The 12,410-nt window shown below is 42.5% G+C and overlaps 1 protein-coding gene across 4 annotated transcripts in view; it reads left to right on the top strand.

The window, feature by feature from the left end:
* Positions 1-12,410, top strand: part of cul9 (cullin 9) — a 58,241-nt gene that overhangs the window by 31,621 nt on the left and 14,210 nt on the right. For 3 of the 4 annotated variants that reach the window (XR_014595959.1, XM_083987731.1, XM_083987730.1), the window contains 9 exons: positions 829-962; positions 1,610-1,792; positions 3,244-3,401; positions 4,162-4,360; positions 6,062-6,233; positions 7,747-7,892; positions 8,025-8,151; positions 8,962-9,167; positions 10,661-10,926. Coding sequence is in view for 3 of the 4 variants with exons in the window: in XM_083987731.1 (XP_083843857.1) it covers positions 829-962; positions 1,610-1,792; positions 3,244-3,401; positions 4,162-4,360; positions 6,062-6,233; positions 7,747-7,892; positions 8,025-8,151; positions 8,962-9,167; positions 10,661-10,926 (1,591 nt within the window). In the remaining variant the exon portion in view is untranslated. Of the gene's footprint in view, positions 1-828; positions 963-1,609; positions 1,793-3,243; positions 3,402-4,161; positions 4,361-6,061; positions 6,234-7,746; positions 7,893-8,024; positions 8,152-8,961; positions 9,168-10,660; positions 10,927-11,057; positions 11,200-12,410 lie in introns of those variants that run through there. The other variant, XM_083987732.1, reaches the window with a different exon arrangement.

Genomic DNA, 12,410 nt, shown 5'->3' with positions numbered 1-12,410 from the left:
GTGTTGGTATTAAAAAATATTGTGACGGTATTAAAAAAGGTATTAAAAGGTATTAAATTCAACTTAAGAATTTCTGTATAAACCCTGTATGGACATGCAGTGCTGCACGGAGCCCCGCTGTAACTCAGAGAAGCCACGGAGGACTCTGAAACTTCTCCCAGCCCTTAGTCCACATGAGGGGGAGGAGAAGATAATGAGTGAAATTTCAATTTTGAGTGAACTATTCCTTTAATAAATGTAAAGGTGCCAGTGTTGGCCAAGGGCTAATTTCAGACTGTTGTCCTCCTGGCCAGGTGTTAAAAGCCTTAAGTCTGAATCGCCATTAACCTGAATTACATGAAGAAATATTTATTTCTCATGTTTGTCCTCAGAGTTTAACAGCAGCAGTTAATTAATTCACATCTGGACCAGAGACCAATCAACCAGCTGATCCATCACTCAGCTCCATATTGATTAGTTAATCTGTTATTGATGACCTCGGTGTGCGTCCAGCAGGGGGCGTCGCCCGACTCCTCCTCCTCCTCGTCTGAACCGGCTTCAGACAAACGAACCTGAATCTTCAGGAAACGTTTTTCCGCTCCATCGTTTTCCCTCAGTTCGACTGCTCGTTCCGCCGCCGCTGACTTCCTGTTCCCGCTGTCGCCATGGCGATGACGTCATTTTTATTTTTTTCAGAAGGGAAGGAAGAGCAGAGCAGAGGCACGGCTTTGTCTTTATACGTTCATGGCTGCTCTTTTCATTCCCTCCATTTCTGGTTTAATGCTGACGACCGACGGCCGAACGACTTCGCACAGAAAATCAAGTCTGTGAATTTTTTCCTTCTTGCAGACGGGAAAGAAGGAAAAAACAAGGACAACACCGGCGCCTCGTCTTCCTCCACCGCCGCCGCCAAACCCCGAGTGAAGAGCAGCAGCAGCATCGCCGGCATCGCCCTCTGCTGGCAGGGCGTGGTGCAGCGCCAGGTAACGACACAGTGTGCTGATACACACTCATATCCCACTAGACATGCAATAATGTAATAATGTGTGTAATCACTGTTAACTAATTCCATTAAATGTCAGGAAGTACAATAAATATCTTTTCATAGTTTTCTAAAAAAAAGTTGTGTTCTTTTTATTTTTAACTAAGGCTAGGGATTTATAGAGAGAATTGAATTCAATTAAAAAATGAGAAAAGGTTGGTTTGGAGGTTGCAAACTTTTGCTTATGAATAAAGTATTTACCAAATAAAATGAAAAAATTAACTAAATACTGAAGACACCTGTTCTTCTTATTTTCATAATAACATATAACATCTTTAAGGGAGAAGCAGTATGATATGTTTACATGGGAGAAAATATAAGAACACAAGTCTGACCAAAATTTCATTGTTACATTACATTCAAAAAACAGATGATTTAAAGTTTCTTCAGTATGGCCACAGAAAACACAGGAGCTGTCCAAATCTATACATTTTGAAATGAGGGAGTTAACAGGATATATTTTGTGGAGAATTTTAAAATGAGTTTCTTTAACTTTGTTATGAATACAGTATTTGTGAGGTAAAAGCCAAATCAAATCAAGTCACTGGTTCAGTATGATGTCATCACTGACTCCGCCCCCTCCCTCAGGTGAAGAAGTTCCTGGAGTCGAGCTGCAACCTGCCGGACTTCGTGGAGCGGTACCGGACGCTCTACCTGCGGCTGAAGAACGCCATGGAGGAGCTGTTCGGTCAGCAGACGGCCTTCGTCCTCGCGCTGAGACACGGCTTCTCTGCCGCGCTGCTGCAGCTCTCCATCCTCAGAGCCATGCACGTGAGTCCACATCCACATCTCCATCCTCAGAGCCATGCACGTGAGTCCACATCCACAACCACATCCAGTTTAGACCAGTCAACATGTAGTTAGATACTGGGTTTAGTTCAGGTTGAAGTCGGGTTTAGTTCAGTTTAATTCGTGTTTATTTCAGGTTAAACTCGTGTTTATCTTGGTAAAATTCAGGTTTAGTTCAGTTAAACTCGGGTTTGGTTGAGGTTATGGTGCCTTCATGTGCTATGGTGATTATGGTAAATACCAAAAGATGAAGTGAAAAGTGCACATGAACACCCTCTCATGTGGTATTTTCCACTGGGCAACTCGTAGAATGTTTTGATGCCCGAGCTGCCGAGATGAAAATAACCTTTGACCTTTTCAACATGGCGGCGAGCAACGCAAGATTGGTTAATGGTAAGCAAGGCTAGCCTTTAGAAAACAGTTAGCAGCTATTCACTTTATGTATCCGTGCATGTACAGTAAAAAACACTTTTAAAAAGCTAGCCAAATAGCCAGTGCTAAATCTCCATGAATATTAACATTTACCGTTTGAGTTTTGATAATTCATCTTCTTGCTGTAAGAGATGAACTAGGCAATCCAAGATGGTTTTACCCCATAGATATATACACGTAGATGCAGCACGTGTCATATATCTCTGGTTTTACCCAAGTAACAAGTCTGAATCTGTGTGTCCACCATCTTTATTTTCTCTGTACAACAACAAAAGCTCATGAACACAACCCACTGGTAAATACCAGGTCACAAGTGGAAAATACCATCTGTACCATAGCACATGAAGGCAGCATTACACTCGGGTTTAGCTCAGGTTAAACTTGGGTTTAGTTCAGTTAAACTCGGGATTAGTTCAGTAAAATTCAGGTTCATTTCAGTTAAACTCGGGTTTAGTTCAGGTTATACTTGGGATTAGTGCAGTAAAATTCAGGTTTAGTTCAATTTAACTCGGTTAAGTTCAGTAAAACTCAGGTTTAGTTCAATTAAACTCAGGTTTAGTTCAGTTAAACTCAGGTTAATTTCAGTTAAACTCAGGCTTAGTTCAGTTAAACTCAGGTTTGGTTCAGTTAAACTCAGGTTTAGTTCAGTTAAACTCAGGTTTTCTTCAGTTAAACTCAGATTTGGTTCAGTTAAACTTAGGTTTGGTTCAGTTAAACTCAGGTTTAGTTCAGTTAAACTCAGGTTTTCTTCAGTTAAACTCAGCTTTAGCTCAGTTTAACTCAGCTTTAGGTCAGTTAAACTGGGGTTTGGTTCAGTTAAACTCTGGTTTAGTTTAGTTAAACTCAGCTTTAGTTTAGTTAAACTCAGGTTTAGTTCAGTTAAACTAAGGATTAGTTCAGTTAAACTCAGGTTTGGTTCAGTTAAACTTAGGTTTAGCTCAGTTAAACTCTGGTTTAGCTCAGTTAAACTGGGGTTCAGCTGATCCGTGGTCTCTGTGCAGGTGAGCGAGCGTTTTGCTCAGTACATCGACCAGATGATGCAGGTGAGCGGCGCGGCGTCGGGCAGCGTGGAGACTCTGGAGCGGCTGCAGCAGTTCCTCGAGCCCATGCTCTTCCTGTCGGGCCTCGAGCTCGCCAACACCTTCGAGCACTTCTACAGGTGAGGGCGCGGTCACGGCGGCGTTAAACACACCTGAACGCATCATCATCATCATCATCATCATCATAATTTATTTTATTTTATTTCTTATTATTATGTTTTTTATTCAATTTTATCCTACTACACCTGTCTATTTTACTTCATCTTATCTATGTCTTTCTCGTCTTCTCATTTTTATCTATTTTACTTCATTTTATCTAGTGTTTTCCCCATTGCAAATGATTGAGTGTAAGACAGGGAAGGGGAAAACGAAGACCCTTAAAAAGTATTAAAAAGTCTTTTCATGACTTTATAAAGTCTTAAATTTTGAAGGTATTTTTTCTGAATTAGCCTAGCTGTCCAAGAGTCCAAAAAAACATTGTAAAAGTGTGTGAATTTATTCATTTTATTAAAAAACAAAGATGAACCGGTACATAAAAAAGAAAAGAAGATTGTTGTTTTTGTTTTTTGAGAGTGGAGCAATGTTTATTTATTTATTTTTTTTGATAAACTTTACCTTATCCCAGCCTATTTTGAATTCTGTGGCATCACATTGGTCTATAGTCTTTATCACAAACTAAAACTGTTACGTTAAAAGTGTCACTGATGTAAATGGTTACAGCTTGAAGTGGCGGTGAGGTATTGAAAAATATTGAGAAGGTCTTGAAAAAGTCTTAAAAAGGTTTTAGAATTAACTTCAAAATTCCTGTATACACCCTGCATTAATTAATTAATTAATTCATCATCATCATCACCACCATCTCTCTCTCTGTCTCCTCAGGTACTACCTAGGCGACCGGCTGCTGGCCCAGGGCAACGTGTGGCTGGAGAGCGCCGTCATCGACCACATCGGCAGCTGCTTCCCCAGCCGCTTCCCTCAGCAGATGCTGAAGAACCTGAGCGAGTCGGCCGAGCTGCAGCAGGAGTTCCACCTGTACCGGCTGCAGCAGCTGGACCGCGGCCTGCAGGAGCACGACCAGGTCAGAACTACACACACTTCTGCAGCTCTTCCTCTGGTCAAACATCATACAAAAGACATCCAACTTCAACACAAACAAATCCACCATATTAACTCTTTCGCGACCACACTAATTGCTCATCACATCTGCTCCGGACCACATGTTTTTGGCTATTTGTTTACCTTTTATCTCACGTTGAAGCGAACTCTGTGCATCACCTAGAAACAAACGGTTTTCACGTGGTTGAAGAGTGACTTTACAACGTGCTCCTCGCAAAACGGCGAGTTTTTCCGCCATTTCGTTCGTGAGTACGAAGGAGGAGAAGAGAGCTGGGTTTCTCCAAAAACGGAGCTCCCGCTCTAGTTTCAGAGAAAAACGCACTTTTGTGTCAAGTGGCAATCTGCTCATTTTACCGGTACTCTGCAGTGTGGCGTCTCCCAAATCATTTCTATGGCTAAATAAATATATTTGTAGGCATATCTGGGGGGTGTCCGAATCTCCAAACCAGAAACGTTTGTAACAGCACCGGAGAAAGTCGCTAGATTTGTCGCTAGTCACTTTTGACAAAAAAAGTCGCCAAGAGGGTTTGGAAAGTCGCTAGATTCAGCGAGAAAGTGGCAACACTGTAGCCGACAGCCGCACAGCGCTGCACGCTGTCCCCACAGCAGCATTCAAGGAGAACGATTACTCAAACAAAACCAAGATCACACAGTTTATAAAAAACATTATGTTGTGATTGTAGTTTAAAACATTTTTACATATCAGAGGACTACCATATTCACACACAGGGTACCTCAGAGTGTCTATTATCCTAATCTGTAAAAAAAAAAAAAAAAAAACGGTTTTGAGGAGTTAACTCGTCAATGGTCGCAAAAGAGTTAAAACAAAAATACACATAACAAAATGTGCATATATAAATATACATGCGTACACAAATCCCAGCCCACAAACAGCGCAGCACGTCTCCCAACACTAAACACTGTGTACACAAAAAGATTATATGATAATACACGAGTTGACCTCCCCTCCCACATTATAGGCACCTACTCCCCTCTTATAGGATTCAGAAAATGTCCCCAAACCTGGTAGAATTTCCCTTTGTTATCATTCAACCTTGGTATCATCAGTTCATATGAAGCATTATCCGTCATCAGCTTAACCCAGTCAGTGAATCCTGGTTTAGTCTGACTGAATGATTCTATCTGCAGTGATGAAGCCTGTCACTGCTAAACCGAATTCTGCTTTTGATATTCCTGGTGGTGACCTTGACCTGTCTCCCAGTTGGCAGAGTTGGGGCGGGTTCTGGTAGGGGTTTTCTGAGTTCTGCAGTAGGGCTGGGTATCGATTCAAATTTGAAGAATCGATTCGATTCCGATTCTTAAGATTCAGAATCGATTATTTTGATTCGATTCGATTCAATCCGATTCGATTCGATCCGATTCGATTCGATCTGATATCAATTTGAGTTAGTGTTATTAAAACCGTTTTGGGCTGTTACATGATTGTCTAGTTATGCAACATATTAATACTCATATTAAATTAATGAAGTAGCCTATTGGTAGTTAATATAATGGCTATAAGACTGGGGTCGATCTTTGGACTTATGAATCGATCTGTAGGAATTAAAATGAGAATCGATTTAAAATCGGCGGATCGATCTTTTCAACCCAGCACTATTCTGCAGCTCTTCCTGAAAGCTTTGTCCTCTGTGTGTTGCCGTAGATCATGGATGAGTGGATGGACTCGGAGGAGGAGGAGGCGGACGTCCAGGTCCTGGTTCTGTCTCCGCGCTGCTGGGCCGTGTCCTCGCTCTGCTTCCTGGACGAACCGGCCAAACACTTCCCATCAGAACTCTGCTCCTACCTGAACCAGTTCACCCAGTTCTACTCTCACAGTCAGTACCCAGCCCTGCAGTAAAGGACAGTTCCGGCTGTATGTTCCTAACATTTTAGGTCTAGGTTTAGGTTTAATTGCACCTGTTTTGCGGTAGTTATGTGTCTGTCCCCGCATCGCCATGGCAGCGATGAATGGGAGTGGATTGAAGTTCTGCTGCTTAGGCTGTTTCCATCCCTCAAAGCCACAGACAGCGTCAGATGGAGACTCAAACATGCAGCCAGAAGTTTATTTACTTCAAGCAAGCCGACATTAGATTAGATAGATTGCCTTTATTGTCATTGAAAAAAGAATTCAACGAAATTCACGTTGCTTCCCCGCTGTGATACCACACAACACACACAAGACAGAATAAATACAAAACATAATAAAACCTATAAAAACATCATGAAATATCAATATAAAAGCATATGGGAACATTAGTCCACAAAAAAAAAGATATTGCATATTGCCCACTGGGGATTGCACAACCCATTGTTGCCTATCTGTTCTTTAGGCTGCTATTCAGTTATTTAATGGCACAAGAATAAAAACTGTTCTGGAGTCTTGATGTGCGACTCTTCAGACTTCTGTAGCGCTTTCCAGACGGCAAAAGTATGAAGTGGTGGTTTCCTGGATGTGATGAGTCTTTTATTATGTTATTTGCCCGTTGTCGGCAACGAGACCTGTAGATGTCGTTACATGTTTGTAAAACTAGATCTAACTCAAAGTCTGGCGGAGTCGAGACCCAAGTTGACGCTCGGTGTGTTCAGGTGCAGTGGGAAGCTCCCGTTGGTGTCAGAAACACAGGAATATCAACTCTGGACTTGCTTCAAGTAAAAAAAAACTTCTCGGCGCATGTTTGAGTCTCCATCTGACGCTGTCTGTAAAAATGTAAAAATGTACACTTCAAGCAAGTCCAGAGTTGATATTCCTGTGTTTATGACACAAACGGGAGCTTCCCACTGCACCTGAACACACCGAGCGTCAACTTGGGTCTCGACTCCGCCAGACTTTGAATTAGATCTAGTTTTACAAACACGTCGGCTTGTTGAAGTGAATAAACTTCTGGCTGCATGTTTGAGTCTCCATCTGACGCTGTCTGTGGCTTTGAGGGATGGAAACAGCCTCAGCAGCAGAACTTCAATCCGCTCCCATTCATCGTTGCCGTGGCGACGCGGGGACAGACCATAACTACCGCAAAACAGGAGGAGACATTAAACTGAACATCTTCAGATTCCTTCTGTTAGACCTAAAATGATAGGAAAATACAGCCTGAGGTGAATTTACCCAGAATTCTTTAAACCGGTTTCCTTTTCTTTGGTGATGTCTAATTGTGTGTGTGTGTGTGTGTGTGTGTGTGTGTGTGTGTTTGTGTGTGTGTGTGTGTGTGTGTGTGTGTGTGTGTGTGTGTGTGTGTGTGTGTGTGTGTGTGTGTGTGTGTGTGTGTGTGTGTGTGTGTGTGTGTGTGTGTGTGCGCGCGTGTCCGTGTGTGTGTGTGTGTGTGTGTGTGTGTGTGTGTGTGTGCGCGTCAGGTCAGTCCATGTACGGTCTGAGCCACTCGAAGCCGCGGCGGCTGCAGTGGACGTGGCTCGGTCACGCTGAGCTGCTGTTCGGCTGCTGGACGCTGCACGTGTCCACGCTGCAGATGTTCATCCTGCTGCAGTTCAACAGCCACGAGGTAACACACACACACACACACACACAGACACACACACACACACACACACACACACACACACACACACACACACACACACACACACAGCTGTCCCCCCCCCCCCCTCTAACCTCTGAGTGTTGGTCTGTGCAGGAGCTGCAGGTGGAGGCTCTGCTGCAGGCGACCGGTCTGTCGGCTGCCGTGCTGCTTCACGCTCTGACGCCGCTCATCAGCGAGGACGGACCGCTGAGCTGCAGCCAACCAGAGCAGCCCAGCCAGGGTCAGACACACACACACACACACACACACACCAGCGTTATTATAGTTAACTAAAACTAGCAGTGAAACAATAATCTTGTAAGCTGAAATAAAACTAAAAACTAGAACTAGCTCCAAGCTCCAGGTTTGATGCTAAACTGCAGTAAAGTAAAGTTTCATCAGATAACAGCAGCTTAGTTGTAGTTTTCTTAGAGATGTCTAAAGCTGCAGGAAGAAAACGAACTACAACTAAGACTAAATAAAAACTGAACTAAGACTAAATAAAAACTACGACTAAGACTACATAAAAACTAAACTAAGACTAAATAAAAACTAAGACTAAATAAAACTACAACCAAGACTAAGACTAATAAAAACTAAACTAAGACTAAATAAAAACTACAACCAAGACTAAGACTAAATAAAAACTGAACTAAGACTAAATAAAAACTACAACTAAGACTAAATAAAAACTAGTCAGTTCCTCTAAAATAAAAACTAAACTAAGACTGATTCATCACTTGTTGAACTCACTAAAACTAAAATAAAATAAAAAAGCAAACTGAGAAACTAAATAAAACTAATCCAAACTAGTCAATTCCTTAAAAATAAAAACTAAACTAAAACTTTTTTTTTTTTAATACTTTATTGCAAGGTTTCTCACTTTCACAAACATAGTCATAATCAATTAATTTCATTTTCTTAATTGTACCTAAAACTTGTTGAACTCACTAAAACTGAACCGAAATAAAAAATCTAACTGAAAAATAAAAACTAATGAAAATGTTAAAACTATAATAACCTTATACCTTCCTCCTCCTCCCCCCACCAGGCGTGCTGACGGTGGACCAGCAGGTGGCGCTCCGCAGCGTGGACGGCGCCGCGGCGACGCTGCAGCTGCTGCCCAGACAGACCTACCTGAACGTGGACGAGGACGCGGCCGGGACGCTGGAGAGGAAGAGGAACTACATCTACTGTCTGATCGTCAGCATCATGAAGCAGGAGAAGGAGATGCACATCGACAACCTCGTCTTCAAGGTCAGAGGGCGCACACACGGAGCGAACAGAACAACAACAATGAGCCGTAAACCAGGTTTAACAAAACGACAATGAGTTGTGTTTAACTCTGGATTTAATAATGATTACAGTAGTACAGATTTTGGGTGAACTATCCCTTTAAACCATCTCATCTGAAGCGTAAACCAGGTTTAACTCTGGATTTAGTCAAGTTTATAGTAGTACAGATTTTGGGTGAACTATCCCTTTAAACTATCTAATCTGAAGCGTAAACCAGGTTTAACTCTGGATTTAATCAAGTTTACAGTAGATCTGTGTTGAACCATCTCATCTGTAGCATAAACCAGGATTAACTCAGGATTAGAGCTAGTTAGTCTAGTGTATTTATTTCATAAACCAGGATTAATTAGTTCTTTAATCTGTTTCTGTTGTAAACCAAGTTTAAGTCAGACTTAAGTCAGTCTTATGGATCCACCCAGACAGATGTTTGACTTAGTTTGTGTTTGTTTGGTTGTTACTATAGTGATTTGTTACATCACACAGCACTAGTTCAGGTTAAAGTCAGATTTATTTCAGTTAAAGGGATAGTTCAACATTTTGGCAAATTGGCCCATTGCCATAATCCCTATAGTCATAGCAGTAGGTTCGTTACCTTTAATTGTCGGTGCAAGCTGTTTTTAGAACGGCGGAGCAGAGCCGTGAGCTGCTCAGAGCTACGCTACGGAGGCTCATTATGGGATTTCTTGGTTTCCCTCATCATCAAACTCATCAAATACACAATCCAACAACTCCACAACGCTCTGGTGGACAAGTTGTGAGCTGCACATTCACCACGCTATGAGATAATAACACAACGTTACCAGACAGAGTTGTTGTAGAGGGAAATACAGAGACTGTTGATGAAAAACTGTCCCTGAAGGCAACGCGCATCAGTGGTTTTACATGAATTTCCCTCTAAAACAACTCTGTGTGGTAACGTTGTGTTATTATCTCATAGCGTGGTGAATGTGCAGCTCACAACTTGTCCACCAGAGCGTTGTGGAGTTGTTGGATTGTGTATTTGATGAGTTTGATGATGAGGCAAACCAAGAAATCCCATAATGAGCCTCCGTAGCGTAGCTCTGAGCAGCTCACGGCTCTGCTCCGCCGTTCTAAAAATAGCTTGCACCGACAATTAAAGGTAACGAACCTACTGCTATGACTATAGGGATTATGGTGATGGGCCAATTTGCCAAAATGTTGAACTATCCCTTTATTAAACTCCAACAAAGCCACAGAAGCCAAGACAGGTGCATGATGGGAAATGTAGTTCATAGTTTCTGTATCTCCTCTTCCTGTTTGACCCGTATCTCCTCTTATCTCTGCTCTCTGCTCTCTGGTCTGTATCTCTGCTCTCTGGTCTCTGCTCTCTGCTCTCTGCTCTGTATCTCTGCTCTCTGCTCTCTGGTCTGTATCTCTGCTCTCTGCTCTCTGCTCTCTGCTCTCTGGTCTGTATCTCTGTATCTCTGCTGCAGGTTCTGGACTCGTGTCAGAAGCAGGAAGCGTCGCGTCCGGCCGGCGCCGGGCGTTTCAGCTGCAGCACCAGCGACGTGCTCTCCTGCATCATGCACGTCATCAGTAAAGGCTGCATCCGCCGCAACGAGGACAACCTGCACATCGTGGAGTTCCTGCCCGAGGACCCGTCCACGCCGCAGAAGGGCCAGGCGCAGTTCTCCTTCAGCCCGGCCGACGTGGGCCGCGACGCCGCCGCCGCCGCCACGGACAGCCGAGCCGACATCAGGTGTGACGTCTGACCTTGACCTCTGACCTCTGAGCACACACACAGGGCCGACCCCGCTTCCTGTCTTCGTCCTTCACCCTCCTCATCCTCCTCATCCTCCTCACGCTTCTGTTTTCACTTTGTTCTTAAAGCGTCACGGTGTCGGATTCAAACCTGCGATCCACGATCCGTGTCGACTCCTGTTCAGCGTCATCAGCGAACGTCTGTCTGAGCCGCCGCCGCCTCGTTTCCCGGGACACCCTTTCAAATTAAAGGAGCATTCTGGTCATTTTTGACCCCCTAAGTCGTTGTCCTGATGGTCAAAAGGAAAAAACTAACGACTAAAAGTGATGCAGTCAAACCGGAGTTACCATGGCTACCCGGCGCTAGGGATAGCGACAACGCTAACCCATGGGGGCAATTCTTTCAACCACCACAAACAGTCAGAAAACAATCAGATATCTCTGGTACATGACTGGAATCCTTAGAGACACCACTGAACTCAGATAGTGTAGAGTAGAAACAGTAGAAACTTTGTGTTTTTAACTCTGAAACATCCCAGAAAGACATTACTATCCCATCACAGAGAGAAACTAACACTTTGTCCTTGTTGTGATGAGTTCTTTACTACAATAAACGGTGGAGCAGTGGTGATGTCCAAAATATCTCTGACCGTTTATTGGCCAGGCCATGCTTGTAAAAGAGATTTTTTTATCTCAAGCAATTTGCCTGGTAAAATAAAGGTAAAATAAAATAAAATAATTATTGTAAAGAAATCATTACAACAAGGACAAAGTGTTAGTTTCTCTCTGTGATGGGATAGTAATGTCTTTCTGGGATGTTTCAGAGTTAAAAACACAAAGTTTCTACTGTTTCTACTCTACACTACATGAGTTCAGTGGTGTCTCTAAGGATTCCAGTCATGTACCAGAGATATCTGATTGTTTTCTGAGTCTTTGTTGTAGTTGAAAGAATTGCCCCCATGGGTTAGCGTTGTGGCTACACTGCAAAAACTCTAAATCTTTCTAAAAATATTTGTCTTATTTCTTGTCAAAATGTCTCATTTCTAGTCAAAACTAATCTCTTTCCACTCAAAATAAGACTCATCGCCTAAAAATTAACTTGTTTTCAGATCATTTTAACTTGTTCCAAACAAAGTTTCACTTGAAATAAGTAGAAAAATCTGCCAGTGAAAGTAAGTTTTTTGTGTTTGTAATAAGAAAGAAAAACTTGCTCCACTATCAGATTTTTCTACTTATTTCAAGTGAAATTCAGCTTGAAAGAAGTAAAAAGTGTCTAAAAACAAGCTGCTTTTTATGTGATGAGTCTGATTTTGAGTATAATTTGATTTGTTTTGACTAGAAATAAGACAAATATTCTTGGTAAGATATTTTAGTTTCTGCCGTGTATCCCTATAGCGCCGGGTAGCCATGGTAACTCTGGTTTGCCTGCATCATCCCCCAACACTGGGTGACCATCAGGACAACGATTTAGGGTCAAAAATG

Source organism: Trachurus trachurus, assembly GCF_905171665.1.
Source record: "Trachurus trachurus genome assembly, chromosome: 15".
Classification (NCBI taxonomy): Eukaryota; Metazoa; Chordata; class Actinopteri; order Carangiformes; family Carangidae; genus Trachurus; species Trachurus trachurus.
This window is presented reverse-complemented; position numbering and strand designations above follow the sequence as displayed.